The sequence below is a fragment of the Oncorhynchus tshawytscha genome, linkage group LG32, assembly GCF_018296145.1.
Source record: "Oncorhynchus tshawytscha isolate Ot180627B linkage group LG32, Otsh_v2.0, whole genome shotgun sequence".
Taxonomy (NCBI): Eukaryota; Metazoa; Chordata; class Actinopteri; order Salmoniformes; family Salmonidae; genus Oncorhynchus; species Oncorhynchus tshawytscha.
In genome coordinates, this window is record NC_056460.1 from 63060 (window position 1) to 79219 (window position 16160).

The 16160-nt window shown below is 40.8% G+C and overlaps 1 protein-coding gene across 4 annotated transcripts in view; it reads left to right on the forward strand.

The window, feature by feature from the left end:
• The window catches only part of LOC112247802 (spectrin beta chain, non-erythrocytic 1), a 112180-nt gene that overhangs the window by 27558 nt on the left and 68462 nt on the right, over positions 1-16160 (forward strand). Inside the window, exon 3 of one of the 4 annotated variants that reach the window (XM_024416630.2) lies at positions 8893-8982. The exons of 1 other annotated variant lie outside the window; for it this stretch is intronic. In XM_024416630.2, coding sequence (XP_024272398.1) covers positions 8893-8982 — 90 coding nt within the window. Of the gene's footprint in view, positions 1-6236; positions 6255-8525; positions 8983-16160 lie in introns of those variants that run through there. 2 more of the 4 variants (XM_042310622.1, XM_024416629.2) reach the window with 2 other exon arrangements.

The following is a 16160-nucleotide window of genomic DNA, read 5'->3' on the forward strand; positions in this document are numbered from 1 at the left end:
CCCAGAGAGAGAGAGACCCAGAGAGAGAGAGAGACCCAGCAATTAAGCAAAGTGTTTTGACAAGAGAGAAATGAGAAAGTTGGTTTCTCTTCTTTCTGGCCGGAGACCACAAAGCCCTCTGCATTCCGATGAGCATCCTGCTTCTCACATGACTGTGTTTTCCTGCCCAGCGTAGCATACGCCCTTCCCCCACCTCCACTTGCTGCAGTCAAGAGTGTCTTCAATGGCTAGATGAACACCTACCTACTAGTAACCAGGCGCCTTGGGTTGAATCGAAAACGGGTCATTCTGCTATTAAACTTTGTTCTGCTTTGTAAAATGAGAATGAAGTCAACGGAAAATGATTTCAAAACATTTGATTGAAGAGGGCCCGCTTGATGTTTACAGTAATGGTGTTATACTATTGCATCTGAAAATCATCTCGCCCCATATGACTCAAACAGTAACATCATTACATTCCCAGTGGCTTGGTAACTCTGTAACCCCCCCCACACACACACACATGCCCACACGAGCAGCCAACATTACTCTGTAAAGTTGCAATATACAGAATGCAGAAATCGCTGCAACGTTTCCTGGTTGCTAAAACTCTAATAATTCACCTGATTTCAGTTTATGTGACAAAATAAGCTAGTATAGTGTAGAGTCATTATGCCTTCTAAACCACTGTAAATTATATTTTCCATAACCAAAAATATTGTTGTTTCAGCTGTTTGAAGCTGGTGTACAAAACCGAAAGTAAAAGATGCAAAAACAAAACTTAAGAACAGAAAGCATAGAAATAGTGGACATAGAACACATCTACCGCTTCCTATACTTGTTTTCAAGTAGAATGATCAATCTATAATTCACATTTCTATGTCAATTTGGTCAGGTCGCCCAAAATGTTACATATTGCCACTTTAATGTGTACCATCTGGTTCAGGATCAGGCCCCCTGACAATGAATGGCAGGTCATCTCATTAATTTCAGGGTTGCCAGATTGAGTTGTATTATTTTTATTCCTTCAGGTGGATCACCAGATTAAAGAATTCTGGCTATGACCTCTCACAGGTGTAGCTGAATTGCAAAGACATCACCTTTTCCTTCACGTACTGACGTGGGGTGGCAATTTTTTATTTCTTCACAACCCAGCCGCATGGCCATGAGAGAGAAATACAGTACAATGCTCATCTTACAAATATGTAGTAGTAAGTAAGGTTTAATATTTTCCAGAGATTCTACCAATTTTCTATCCCGAGAAATTTCTGTTCCAACCAGAAGTGCTTAAAGGCATAGGAATATCTGGCACTGTAAATGGAGAAATATACACATTCATCTAAAGTTTTGTTTTTGTATTTGTTGCAATTTAATCAATTTAAAATCCTGTCAAAGTCACAACACTGTTTTGTTGTATCTTAGTTTTAAGGTAGCCTAGGCCTATGAAGCACTGGCCGACTGGTAAAATATTATGAGGTCTAGTGAAAATTACATTCGTTTTTAGCCTACCTTTGACTGAAATTTGTCAGACAGCTTGTTGACTCTTTTCTCTCCTCTTACACCTGCTATCGGGGGAATTTGGGAAGGCTGTGGCTGTTTATACTTCATGATAAGACCTTTATTGTGGTGACTGTCACAGGGAACATCAGATTCTCAGCTAAACAAACAGGCCTAGGCTAGTGGAGATTCAGCACAATGAATAGCGCAGTGGGTAAATTGTCTGCGAATCTGACCAGTAGCCAACCGTGCGCCCGCTTTTATTAACGTAACATTGTGATTTTTTTTTTGCAAATGTTTATTTCCTCAAGTGCTTTTGTGGTCATAGTGTATCAGCCGTTTTGTGATTAGGAACAGTTTATATTTGAGCCTCTGCCAGTGCCACATATTAGTGGAGATTTGAATGTGAGAGGGAGATTGAGATTCGACGTAGTTACGATAGACAACGTCCAGAGGTCGCTTGTTGGCTGCGCATATAGTAGGCAATTCAATTTATAGAAGCCATGTAGCTTAAGAGATGTTTTCTATTGGGGACTTGAGTAGGCCTAAATATGGTAGGGTGCTAGTGTTGTGATGACTGGTCTAATGTATGAATGGATCCAGAGAGTTGATATGTCGCACCTGCATATTTTGTATTTTTGCATTTCGGCTAATTTACCATTCTTTCTCGGCATATCCTCTCTTCAGTTGTCATACGTTCTTGGGGAGGATAGACTATGGCCATCTTTTTTTTTAACGCTGATCTGTATAGCATGTAGACCTACTTGCTGTTTGCAATGGAATGGTTGGAGAACGCGTCGCTCGCAGCAAATTTATGGCGACTTTGTGTAAGTAAATAAGCCTACGGTACGCTACAACAGCTCACACACAAACACACGTATACACACACACTGAACGTTGATGATTGATCATGCAGAGAAGGCCGCACAGAAAATACATTTAGGCATTGCATGCCATTCAACAGTTCCATTTCACGTCATGCTGTTCATATACATAATTTATTAGCCGCACACATTATGTTGCCACCACGTTGTCCCAAGACGTTGATGATGGCACGGTGTCTGACGATATTTCTGCCACGGCCCCTTGTTTTTGCAAGGCTGAAACTTGCTTCGTCCACATATATTAGCTCATGATGCACTGCATCTGCTTCTAGCTCCATGACTCTCTGAAAGAAGACAAAACAATGTAGCACAGTACGAAAAGGCAGGGATCAGTCAATATGATGTAGCACTATACACTTCCAGATCTAGTACCAATGATAAGATGGTGTAAAGAGACTCACGCTGACGTTTTGGAATATGGTGTTATCTGCCATTATGTGGCCCTGCAGTTCTCTGAGTCTGATGCAGTTATTTGAAATGACCATATTTACAATGTGGGGCTCCTGCTCTGGGGTGAACAGTCGACCTCTTCAACCAGATACTGGTTTTCTTGCAGTTCTGTAAAAACATTTTGAATGGTTTTAGTGATAGATCCTTCTTATTATGAAAGTACAGTACATATTACTGTAGCAGTAAGACAACAGCACTTAGTTATTTACCGGTTCTCGTTTTGAAATATCCAGATGATACCTGCAACAGTATAGCGGCTCAGATTTGGTTTAACCCATTGCCCAGCCTCCCTCATGCTCATCCCATGGCATCCCTCATGTTCATCCCATGGTTGACAACATGGTCAACAACGGTCGCTCTGATTTCATCAGTTATTATGTTCCTGACTCCTCTTCCCCGTCCTCTCCTTCTCCCCCATCCTACTTCAACTCTTCCTTCTCCTCCTCCTCTTACTTCTTCACCTCCTCGTCCTCCTCTAGTTCTCACCCCTCTTACTCTTTGTCCAATATTGGTCTCCATTGTTGTCCAAACCAAATGTTTACCTGTGGTCTATTTATAGTGCTCAAGCTCTGATTTGTAAGTGAACTAATTATCTGAAAGTGTTTCCACGTGTCAATGTGGAAAGACAATTGCCAAAATAGTGTAGCAATGTACAGACCAATGTTTACAGTTTTGCTAGAAGTGTGTAATTAAATTACACACTGAGTGTAAAGCAGAGAACGTGCATTCAGTTTGGCACCCTTCGTAAATCCATTGGCTCCAAGTGTTAATGGTTTCAGAGAGAGTACTTCAAGAACCACTGTTAGTGTTTAAGCGTTCAGAAAAAATGGTAAGATCCCCATTAGCTGTTGCGAAAGCAACATTGACAGTCATGGCCAAAAGTTTTGAAAGACACAAATATTAATTTTCACAGTCTGCTGCCTCAGTTTGTATCATGGCAATTTGCATATACTCCAGAATGTTATGAAAAGTTATCAGATGAATTGCAATCAATTGCAAAGTCCCCCTTTGCCATGCAAATGAACTGAATCCCCCAAGAACATTTCCACTGCATTTCAGCACTACCACAAAAGGACTAGCTTACATCATGTCAGTGATTCTCTCATTAACACAGGTGTGAGTGTTGACAAGGACAGGGCTGGAGATCACTCTGTCATGCTGATTGAGTTCGAATAACAGACTGGAAGCTTCAAAAGGAGGGTGGTGCGTGGAATCATTGTTCTTCCTCTGTCAATCATGGTTACCTGCAAGGAAACACGTGCCATCATCATTGCTTTGCACAAAAAGGGCTTCACAGGCAAGGATATTGCTGCCAGTAAGATTGCACCTAAATCAACCATCTATCGGATCATCAAGAACTTCAAGGAGAGCGGTTCAATTGTTGTGAAGAAGGCTTCCGGGCGCCCAAGAAAGTCCAGCAAGCGCCAGGACGTCTCCTAAAGTTGATTCAGCTGAGGGGTCGGGGCACCACCAGTACAGAACTTGCACAGGAATGGCAGCAGGCAGGTGTGAGTATCTGCACGGCATCTGCACGCACAGTGAGGCAAAGACTTTTGTAGGATGGCCTGGTGTCAGGAAGTGCAGCAAAGAAGCCACTTCTCTCCAGGAAAAACATCAGGGACAGACTGATATTCTGCAAAAGGTACAGGGATTGGACTGCTGAGGACTGGGATAAAGTAATTTTCTCTGATGAATCCCATTTCCGATTGTTTGGGGCATCCGGAAAAAAGCTTGTCCGGAGAAGACAAGGTGAGCGCTACCATCAGTCCTGTGTCATGCCAACAGTAAAGCATCCTGAGATCATTCATGTGTGGGGTTGCTTCTCAGCCAAGGGAGTGGGCTCACTCACAATTTTGGCTAAGAACACAGCCATGAATAAAGAATGGTACCAACACTCATCTGAGAGCAACTTCTCCCAACCATCCAGAACAATGCCTTTTCCAGCATAATGGAGCACCTTGCCATAAGGCAAAAGTGATAAGTAAGTGGCTCGGGGAACAAAACATCGATATTTTGGGTCCATGGCCAGGAAACCCACCAGACCTTAATCCCATTGAGAGCTTGTGGTCAATCCTCAAGAGGCGGGTGGACAAACAAAACCCCACAAATTCTGACAAGCTCCAAGTATTGATTATGCAAGAATGGACTGCCATCAGTCAGGATGTGGCCCAGAAGTTAATTGACAGCATGCCAATTAAAACTTTGCATCAACTAAATGTAATTGTCAATAAAAGCCTTTGACACTTATGAAATGCTTGTAATTATACTTCAGTATTCCATAGTAACATCTGACAAAAATATCTAAAGACACTGAAGCAGCAAACTTTGTGGAAATTAATATATGTCATTCAAAACTTTTGGCCACTACTGAACTCTTCACACACAAACGCTATCTTAATTTCTTCCTGCTTCTCTGCGACCACAGAGTGATCAAATTAAGATTGGAGATCTGTATGCAGGTGTCCTATTTCAAGGTAAAGTCAGAAAAGCAAGGTTTATTTTGGTGCAAACATTTTCCACTTACTGCAAATCTGTGGGCTTGGCCATTCTCCATGAATTGTTCTGACCTCATTCATTCTTTGTAGCATCATGTGAAACGTTTGAGAAGAAGCTACTTCATAAGCTCAGCAAAGACTAAGCAAAGGCGATTGTTTCACATCCAACTAAAATAAAAGCATATATACATTAACCTTGCCACAAGGAAATGGAATGGAAGACTGTGTAATTGTTATGAACAACTCAATTTGACATTTTAAAGAGATTTCACTCTCCAATATTTTGGTATTTTTCAATTTGTCTGATTATCGCAGAGGTTGACCATCACAGAAACCCACCCAGAAACCCACACCCCTATGTCACCACCCTATTTCCTTTCTCTGTTTCATAGGAATTCCTATGAGGTGAGTCATGTGGAAGGATGTATGTATTTTTCTTGTCTAAGAATCTGTCTTAAAACTGAGCATTACAGGTCTAGATGAAGAGGCTTGTATAAAGAGGTTATGTAAAGTAGGGAGCAGAGGTGACTTGCAACTCGACTTTGACTTTAACACCAATGACTCGGGAATTAACTTGGACATGAGCCTTTTAACTCGACCTGACTTGATACTCTCCCCAAGCCCAAATATAAAAAAATGATGCTATTAAAAAAAGTGTGTAGCGCATCAACTCTTCATTTAACTGATTACAGTTTGAATCAGACAGCAGCCAATCAAATTGTACCAGATGAGAAAAAGTTGCGCATGGCAGCGCAGAGGAATGTCGGCGGGTGAATTCAGACAGAGCCCTTTGGAAAGATGATACCCCAAATTATTATTTTCGGATATAAAGACTACGCTGTATCAACAAAAAATGGATTGCAACTTGCAAAACATGCGGGAAGAAAATTACAGACGGAGGCGCAATAACTTCCAACTTTGTTCGACATTTGAAGTTGCACAAAGAACGGTAAGTCGTGGCTAATATAGCCGACAGTTATATAGTTTCTAACTTTGCTAGTGTAGCATGTAGGCTAACGTAACGTTAAATCAGTGAGCCTCCACACAGTCAAGTCAGTGCGGGAACGTGATCATTGCACCCAAGATTGAGCTACAACTGGCTAGGCAGTTGGTTGTCTAAATCCTGCCTGATGTTACTGCTATTCCTAAAACCTTTGACATACGTTAGCCTACTGTAACCACACACAGAGAGGGTGTGTGTTAAGGTTAGGCGATTGTGTACAAGCCTACATCGCTAGATTGCGATCCTTGATAGTCGATTGCTATGGGGGGTCTACCATGTATTTCCATGGAAATATAAAGTTGATTTGGAAAGTAATAAATATATTTTTAAAAGCGGTCATGGTTTGCGTAAATGTAATATACTAACTCATACTCTTGTTAAAAATATGAAATGGTATTACATTTGGTGAACATTTTGACTTGTTTAGGACTCAAAACTCAAAGTTTAGGACTTGAGACTTGTCGATCTTGACTTGAGACTTGACTCGGACTTACCTGTTTTGACTTGGGACTTGACTTGGGACTTGAGTGCTAAGACTTGAGACTGTGGCACTCTGCAAGTTCACCGGATGTTGGCCAGGTGGATGCTACCGTCCCACCTGCCCATAGGAAGTTTTAATGTGTCGTGTGTTTGTGCCATTTACAGTTCATGACTTTTTTTTTGCTCTGTACAACTAGGAAAGTATATTCGTCATGTGTTTTTACCCAGTGTATATTTGTTCATATCATTTTTTACCCCTCCCTTATGCTTTGTTGTGATCCAACAAATGTAATATTATTTAACACATAATAATATAATTTATATTACGGGAATTCTAGTGTCATTATTAGCATGTCTTCCTGAATCAAACAGCCCAAGCACATGAACTACTGTACATAGATGCAGATCCCTAGATGTAGGTCCCTAGAGTTGGACAGACAGACAGACAGTCAGAGGCAGACAGCAGAAAGGCAGACAGCAGAAAGACAGACAGACGGTGTCCCTTCTGGCCTTTTCTCATTCTCTGTGTCCATTGTCGTAATGATTTTGATTTGTCTTTTCGCACAGTTGCTGGAAAACAAATTACTGCAAGACATTTTGGTATTGAGATGAGCATAAATTCATAACATCATATCTGTGGCCTCCTCCTTCACCATAAGGCTTTCTCATGAACAGGGGGACAAATGGGATATTGTTGATGGTGCTGCTACTGTGTGTAGCAAAAATACTCTGCGGCAGAGAACTCCTGAGACTGCCATGAATATAAGGCAACATGGTTGAGTCAGTGGCTAATTCCAAAGGGGAATCATTAAGGAAAACATTTTGTCAGAGTCTTGTATGGATTAAATTTGGTTGTATTTACTAGGATTTTCTGGACTTTACAATTACTTTGTTTGTTTTTGTGACCATACTTTTGTAATGACTAGCTCAGAATATGAAATAATAACTGTTATAGAAAGTGTCTCTGCTTAGAGAGAAATCTATGTCTGTCCTTTCCCTGGCAGTGTTCGCTGAGGTACCTTGGCTATTTATGTTTGATTTGTAATCAGAATCCTTTTCGCTTTGTGATGTTCTGCCTAGTGGAAACTGGTTGATTGTTCTCCTTTGTTTGGGAAGCAACCATTCATGGGCCAATATGTGGACTATTCATCCATTAGGAAGAAAGAGGGGGAGGCTTTCAGTACACCTCTGAAACAGGATGTTTGTATGGTCACTTTTTGACATTGGTCGCTCACATTATTCCAAACCAGCATTTATACATTTCTGGAATGGCCAGATTTTTTCCTCTGTCATTGTCTGAACAACAATGCTGGGAATTGGCAGGCTTGTATCCTGGCTAGCTTCCCTCTACCCCCTCCTCTCTTCAGGCTTAGTACGGCCCAACGTCCTCCCTCTTTCTCCCCACTGCATGGACATGAGGCGGTGACATCATCACTGAGCTCCCAGGCCGTGGCTAGCCAGCGACGGAATTACAAACTCCTGTTCCGCTTCCCTCTCTAAACCCATCCCCTCCTCCACTTTTCCCTCCAGACTTATGAAAGGTGTGCTGTGTGTGAGGAAAACTCCTTTCATTCTCTTTTTTTATTGGACACCTTTCTTAACTGTCTGCCAGTTGAGGATGAGGTACAGTGATTTTTTTTTGGGGGGGGGGGCAATACCACTCAAAAGTGTGCACTCCTGAATGGGTGAGCAGCTTCACGACCTAGAGGGAGAGGGGCGTGAGAGGGGGTGGGGCGGAGGCTGCTTTTGAATGGGTTGAGAGGGAAGACAGAACTAATCAAGAGAGAAGAAGAAGCATGTTGTGCCCCCTATCTGACACAGATCCAGCTTCTCCACTCCTGTTCCTTCAGTGGCTGCTCTGGGAAGAGTAGTGTCCTTGAGAACATTCCTTCCTTTTGTTACTTTTACTGGATTCTTTTTTGGGGCTTGTGGTGTAGCAAGGGTGGTGGTGGTAGGAGGCTAAAAGAGCCCACTGGATCCCTTCTTAACTTCCCTACATTTTTCGCCTTGCTGTGCTTGTTTTTTCCGAGGTGAAATTTTCTTTCAGCGGGTCCCAGTTTTTTGTTTGGAACTATGGAAATGGACTGGGAGTTGGGTGGGAAAGATGTACAATTCACAGAGCCGGACTCTGGTTTCCCTGCTCAGGTGGCTTTCAACTACAACATGTTAGAAGGGCGCTTTAAACAGCTTCAAGGTAAGTGGAGGCTGCAGGCGCCTTTTTGTTTATAGGTGTTGCTATGCTATATTCTCTGTCAGCATATAGATGGTGGAGTCTAGAGAGAGAATTCTGGATCGTCTGTGTTGAATTTGGCAGTTCTTTATCAGGGTAATGTTATGTGGATGAAGAGCATTATATTTCATTGTTGTTCTTTTACTTCTTAGAAAATAAAACAAATTGGGTGTCTTAATCCTAAAGGAAACGGTAACTGTTAGTGGTGGATATGTCACGTTTAGTATGGCAGCACTGTGATCTTGCAAAAGGATGAATTTCAGACTGGATTATAAGGCTTTTTTGGGGGGGATATTCATTTAGTGTTGACAATAAAATACTGAACAGCTGTTTTTCGAAAAAGGCCCTCTGTCTACAAACACACAATCCACAATACTATCTAAACGGCATGCATGCTAGTTCCTAGCGGGTAGTCAGGACAACAATAGCATGAGAGGGGACAGGGAAGGTGGGTGTGGGAGTGGTTGTTTTTGTCCAGCCCTCCCATGAAAATACACTTTCAAGGAGCCAAATTCTAGGAAATGATAGCGCTTAAAAATATGTTTTTACACAGTTAGTATAAGTATTTTTTACAAAAATGGCATATATTACTATTAGTTACACAGTATGTCATTGTGTGATATTGTTTACTCTTGTTTAGTATATTTACTATAAAATTACTTATTTTCTAAATACATTTTTTTACATTCATTTTCATATTTTCATTAAGATGAACCCCAGGTTAGACTGCAATAGAAAAAAATGAGAAATGAACATGCCAATGTAACCATTATCATACAAACTTCTTTTTAATAGTCCTGCTGTCTTTGTTGACATCTTTGTCAGGGTTTCTCTCATCCCAAAGAGAATGTGGTCTTTGCCACATGAAAATATCAGTCATTAACTCAGTCTCTCTATGACTAATTGTCTGAATGCACTATTGTGTTGTTGAATGTCTCTCTTCTATACGTTTTATATACAAGTCCCCTTTTCATTAATACAACGTCAAATCTACAGCAATGGTCAGAATTTGTCCAGTTTTGCTCCCTTGAATGGTATAAACTGGCCACAACAACTACGTGGATACGACTGGATGAATGTGTGCCATTTGTTAATATGTAGCTTTGTGTAGATTTTACTGACTGCTGAAACCTTGTCCAATGTTGTAAAGCAGCCAGAATGAAAAGGAAGACCGAGAGATAGACTTGAACTTTCATCCTCTGGTCTATTGGCTTTACTAAGTCATGGGATGACTGAATTGATAAAACATCAGAGTCAACGTTATTGATTGCTATTCTTGTGTCATGTACTGCTAGCTTGAAATTGTTATGCTTCATCATATTTTTAAATTGAGTGAAGATATGGCAAAATGTATGGATTGACCTGGTGTGCTGATAATGGAAATTGTAGAACTGTAACAGGGTCCCAAGTGGCGTAAGGCACTGCATCGCAGTGCTAGAGGCGTCACTACAGACCCTGGTTCAATCCTGGGCTGTATCACAACCGGCCGTGATCGGGTGTCCCATAGGGCGGCACAGAGTTGACCGGGTTAGGGGAGAGTTTGACCGGGGTAGCTTGTCATTGTAAATAAGAATTTGTTCTTAACTGACTTGCCTAGTTAAATAAAGGTTCAATAAATAACAAATGTTGATAGGGTCTCAAAGGATCTAGGAACAGTAATGTTCAACTGAAGATTTCAGACATACTGTAAGGGGAGTAAGATTACCATTGGTTGAATCCCTGTGACCCTTGATTTTAGCCAGAGTAAGTAGTAGCCTTGTTCCACCCAGAATTGGTCATAGAACAGTTCTCCTGTTTCTGTAGCATGAGACAGCTTGATGTACAAGTACGTCCCCAAGACAGGACTCTAGTCTATCGCATAACCTGATATTAGGCAGAGCTCTCTGGTTCATAGTTCATAAATGTGTTATATTTTCAGCATAGCTACATGGTGTCATTGTGCCAGTGACCTTTTACAAACAGACATGAACTGTGAAAAACATTTAGCAAATCATTTTGTGTTCCCGTGGCTGTATCAAACGAAAGGACATTGAAAGTGCATTGTCAGGTCTCATGAATTGTTCTGTTTTATCGAATACATTTAAGGCTGGTTGTACTCCTGCACTTAAAAGCACTTTTAATGGAGATTTTCCATTACTCCTTTTTTATCCAAGAGTAGGCTTAATCTGAGTCCTTGAAGTGTTTTTTTTTTTTTAGGTCAATCATTTGCTTGGTTACATATGGCTTGGTTACATATCCACCATAGTTGCTAAAGCCGTGCTGGAAAGGACAGTGTGAAAAGACTATATCCGATCGAACGTTATATTGTTTGGGTCGGAACAATAGTGTAAAAAGATTTTATTAGATGCACTCCAGTCGCTTTTGTACCAGACTGTAGCTCTTTCTCCACACCAATGACCTGGACTACCACCACACAGACTTGAGTGCTGAAGTAATACTTTTGTCGGCAAACAGGCCCCTGCCAACCCGGTTTCCACCACAGTCAAGTCTCTAAATGAACGCCTGTTCTGCTGGCAAGAAAATATTTTATGGAAAGACAAAAAAGACGGCAACAGAAAGTTATGGAACTGTCTTTGAATGGGTTGGTTGGGGAAGGGGGCAAACTTGAGAGAGCGTGTTGAAAAAGAGTGCAGTTATGGCCTTAACAAGTTTGATTTACTCGATTTAGCTACACTGACCGACTATTTGACCTTGACTCCCCATTTGCAGGATACCACCGAAATATAGTATTGAATGTTAACTTCTGTTATGCCCTCAGTTGTTGAATTCTGATAAGTAAGTACCAGAGAATAATATTTGCATAGGCTGGGATTAAATCTAATCGTGTTTGGTCAATAATGCAGCTTTTAAAGGCAATGTTTCCTGCTTTTGCGACGCATTCACAGTAAACGCTGCATATGTCGGCTAAATTGGAAATTACCTTTAAAGGTGCATTGTCAACGAAGTGTGATTGGATTGAATTCCGGCCATCGTCCTAGTTAATACCAGGTAAATACCAGTGGAAACTGTACTGTAAAATATAGTGCTATCATGACTTTTGAGAATAGTAAGAATGATCTTGAGATTTTCAACCACATCTTTACCGTAAAGTAATGATAAAACATGTCAGATAATTCAAAGACATAAATAAGAGTGAGTGATACTGAAATGTAGTGAATGTTTTAACTGTGTGTAAATGGACACAAAGCCATGTTCTGTTTAGTGCTTTGTTTTCCCTTTTGCCAGGCATTGACTGCCGGGGAAATGTTGATGTTGAGTCATTGATTTGAAGTATATAGCTGTTGGTAGTTGCCTGTGTGATAATCTGAGGCTTTATGGCAGATAGACTGTTTGTTCTTTAATAACACCATGACTTATCTGACCGATGATCTGTTTTACCCTTCTATCAATGGAGGGACTTTATCCACTTTATGACATGGAGACATCTTGTCAAGTACGGTACCTGGTATTTATGTTTCCTTGTTTTCCCATGTGTTTTGTCAGCATAATATTATTACATCAACATTGCTGGTGGGCAAAACATCATTAACACACACAGTTTTGGTATAATTTCGATCTAGCTTTCAAACAACAATCAACAGTAGCATTTCAGGTTTTGCATGAAGTTGACTTCCTGTATGACAACTCAATCAAATATCAACCAAAGTTGGATGTGGATTTGACAACGCATTTGTCCTGTGGTTAGTTACCCCTCTAAACATGGCAGTGTAACCTCATCCATTAATCCAGCCCTTACACACAGGAAGAATTTCAATCTTCTGGCCCGCCACACACCACAGGATGTTGATTCAACAGTGAGGGAAGAAGGAAGCAACCTTTGAACTGCTTCACTAAGATGTCCAGTCTTTCACCTTTGTTTTTCATCCTTGGATACTGATTTCTAGTCTGTTCATTTGTTAGTTTGCCAATGAATGCTATATCATATAATATGTATATCTAGGCCTAAACAAAATGGCTGTTGTTATTGTTTTCCCTCTGAATGATTGTTTTCAGTCTCTTCCAATCATTCGAATCTTTCACCACATTCAGTATTTCCTTCCAGCTAAGGGTGGGGTAGTGATCCAAAGTGCCTTGAACTCTGCAATTCCTGAGTAGTGCCCTAATCAAGATCTCCTTTTCCTGCCGAAACCTGGAAAGAGGAAAAAATAGAGAGAAAAGAAACCAAACTGGAATTTGAATGAATGTGCATCCCTGTTGAGATAAGATGAGAGATTAGCTTTTGGGAACCGGAGAGTTAGCCCCCAGGATAGAGATACAAGATGCGTCAATAAATCAATAGTTTCTATTCTGTGTCAGTCATGATGACCAGACTGCTCATATCCCAGCTGGTTAGATTTACTTCTTTGTTCCTGAACTCTAAAGACAATAGAGCTGTGGGTCAAGTCAAGGTCACAATTTGGGATGATTTTCTCTGGAAGAGAGTGATATCCAACACGATTAGGGCTAAAGGACCCTATTAATCAGTGCAATAGTAAGAAATTCATGAATAGCCTCCGATAAATAAGTGGATATACTTGAATATATGGCTTATTCCACAAATTAAGTTCCATTTGCATAGCCGCGGGAAGTAGGTGTGCTGAGGGTGCTGGCACCCCCTGATAAATCACAATAAATAGATAAATGAATATAAAAAATATATTTACAAAATTAAGTAAAATAAATTCCCACCAAATTAGTGCACTAGGCCTTTATTACTCCTGTATAAAATGCTAAACATTTCCCTCAGTTGACCTTAAAAGAGGGACAGGTTTTTTTTCCTGCATAAAATGAATCACTAATAGCAAGTCTTTATTCATATAAAAATCAGATTTATGGAATTTTCCATGTGGTCTATATTAAAGGGCACTTCAATTAATATAACAGACTTTTACAATTCAATATTTGTGGACAATTTCTACTTAAGACACAGAAACTGACACAGCAGTATTCCATGCGCTCATATAGATGAAATTTGGGGTCAACAGGGTCAAATAGCATTAAGTACGATGTACAAAATATGTACCCTCCAATGAATGTACCTTCCAATGCAATTACCGTTTGCATGTTTTTTAGTGACACTAAAAAGGTTGCCATCCAACCTTTTTATGCTAGTAAAGTACATGTCACGATAGGCCTGTATCCAACCTTGTTATGCTAGTAAAGTACATGTAACGAAATGGCGGACGGAAGACAGGGTGGTGCGGCTTCTCATTCGAATGCTGTAATTTTATCTAAACCACCAGGTGTACGCCGACCCCAGCTAAGCAACTCATGCAAAGAGTTAAAGCGCAATTGTGTGTTTTTTTCTCCAGTACTCTGCCGTGATTGTCAGTTATGTAGCTGCTCTACTGATAATCTCAGTGCGTCCTTGCTGGGATGACACCAGTCTACTGCCGGAGAATACCAACACCAAACACATGTTCACCGTTCCACTGGAGCGGACAGTACACAGCGTACCATAATGTTCTGAATAATGGCCAAGTCTACCTCGCTCCCTATTCCACTGAACCGCGTAGGCGTAACAAACACAAGTCCAACATTTATCGGAAACTGTTAAACTACCTGTTCACTACCCTCCTGCTCTCTGGGGATGTGCAACTCAACCCTGGGCCCAACATCACCGAGCCAGCGATGCTCACCGGAGTGGAAAGCGGTGGATGGCCTCGTGAAAACATTGTAGCCAGGCACAATCAAAGCAGCATATGGAGAGTTTTTATGGAGCTGATCGTTGCCTCTGTGGAAGTGGGTGAGTGCTATGGTCCCATGGTTTCTCTCGGCTCACCCGGCTCCAGGATAGATTTTAACTCTTCAAACATATCCAAGTCGCAATGTGCGTTCCCTGACTCTGCTTCTGGTACGCAAGCTGTTTTAATTAGTTCTTCGCATCCAGTGCAGGCGGGAGGGATTGTTAATTGCGCTACCCAACTGCCCATAATCAAAACAAAACAAATTGGCCTAAACCCACCCGTCAGAAAACACAGAAAATGTCACTTTTTTTCAATGTGTCATCTGGGACCCACGAGTCATGAGTCATCTGGGACCCACGAGTTAAGCCCAAGGGACTACTAGGGGGGCACTTGAACATTCGTAGTGCAATTCCAAAAAGTGATCAAATTCAACATCGACTCACAGACTCCAACCTTGACTTCCTCTGCTTCAGAGACACGGCTCCATAAAAATTCTCCATATGCTGCTTTGATTGTGATTGGCTACAATGTTTTCAGGAGAGACAGGATTGAAGGAAGAGGAGGGTGTGTGATGATTTACATTAAAGAACATATCCGATGTAAACAAATTGACTGGTCATGTGATAATGAACTAGAATGTATTGGCCTGTCTCCCCAAATGTCTTTTACCCTTATTGGAATGCATAGGCCACCTTCCACCAAAAGTGTGTTTTTTGATCAGTTTAACATGCTTAGGGAATGTGACTTTGGGAAAGAGGTCATCTTAATGGGATATTTTAACATTAATTATGAAGACAAGTTTTGTAGGAAAACCCTCAAACAATCACTAATACCTTTGACCTTACACAGCTTGTTAAAGGGCCAACCAGGGTGACTTGTTGCTCTAAAACACAGATTGATTTGGTGTTCATTAATAAACCAGAGAGAGTGACTAAATCATTCAATATGGTTACTGGGCTATCTGATCATAATCTGACACTTATAGCCAGAAAGCTGTCTAAGAGCAGGTTTAACCTCTCTACTGTTAGAAAGCCGGATCAACTAAGAATACCTAAGAGTGAATTAAGCTATTTTGAAAACGCAATTTAGGGAATTAACTGGAATGATTTCTTGTCCTATACAGACGTGGAAAAGTTTTTCTATTCACAATCTAGACTACAATAAATGGTTTCCTTAAGAAAATCAAATCCAAACCTGGCCAAAAGAGCACTCTTCCTTGGCTAAATGGAGAAATCTGGAAATTGATGAAAGAATGAGATTATGCTCTAAAAATAGCCCTAAAATCCAAATTAGAGCATGACAGACGTAGGTTTACCATGTTGAGAAATAAGGTGATGAAAGAAATCAAACAGGCCAAGGCAAACTTTTTTATTAATATAATTGCTGAAGCAAAGGGAAATTCTCAACTGATCTGGGAGAATCTAAAAACGGTAACAGGGAAAGACCATAGTAACACTGCAATAAGACTAGAAATCA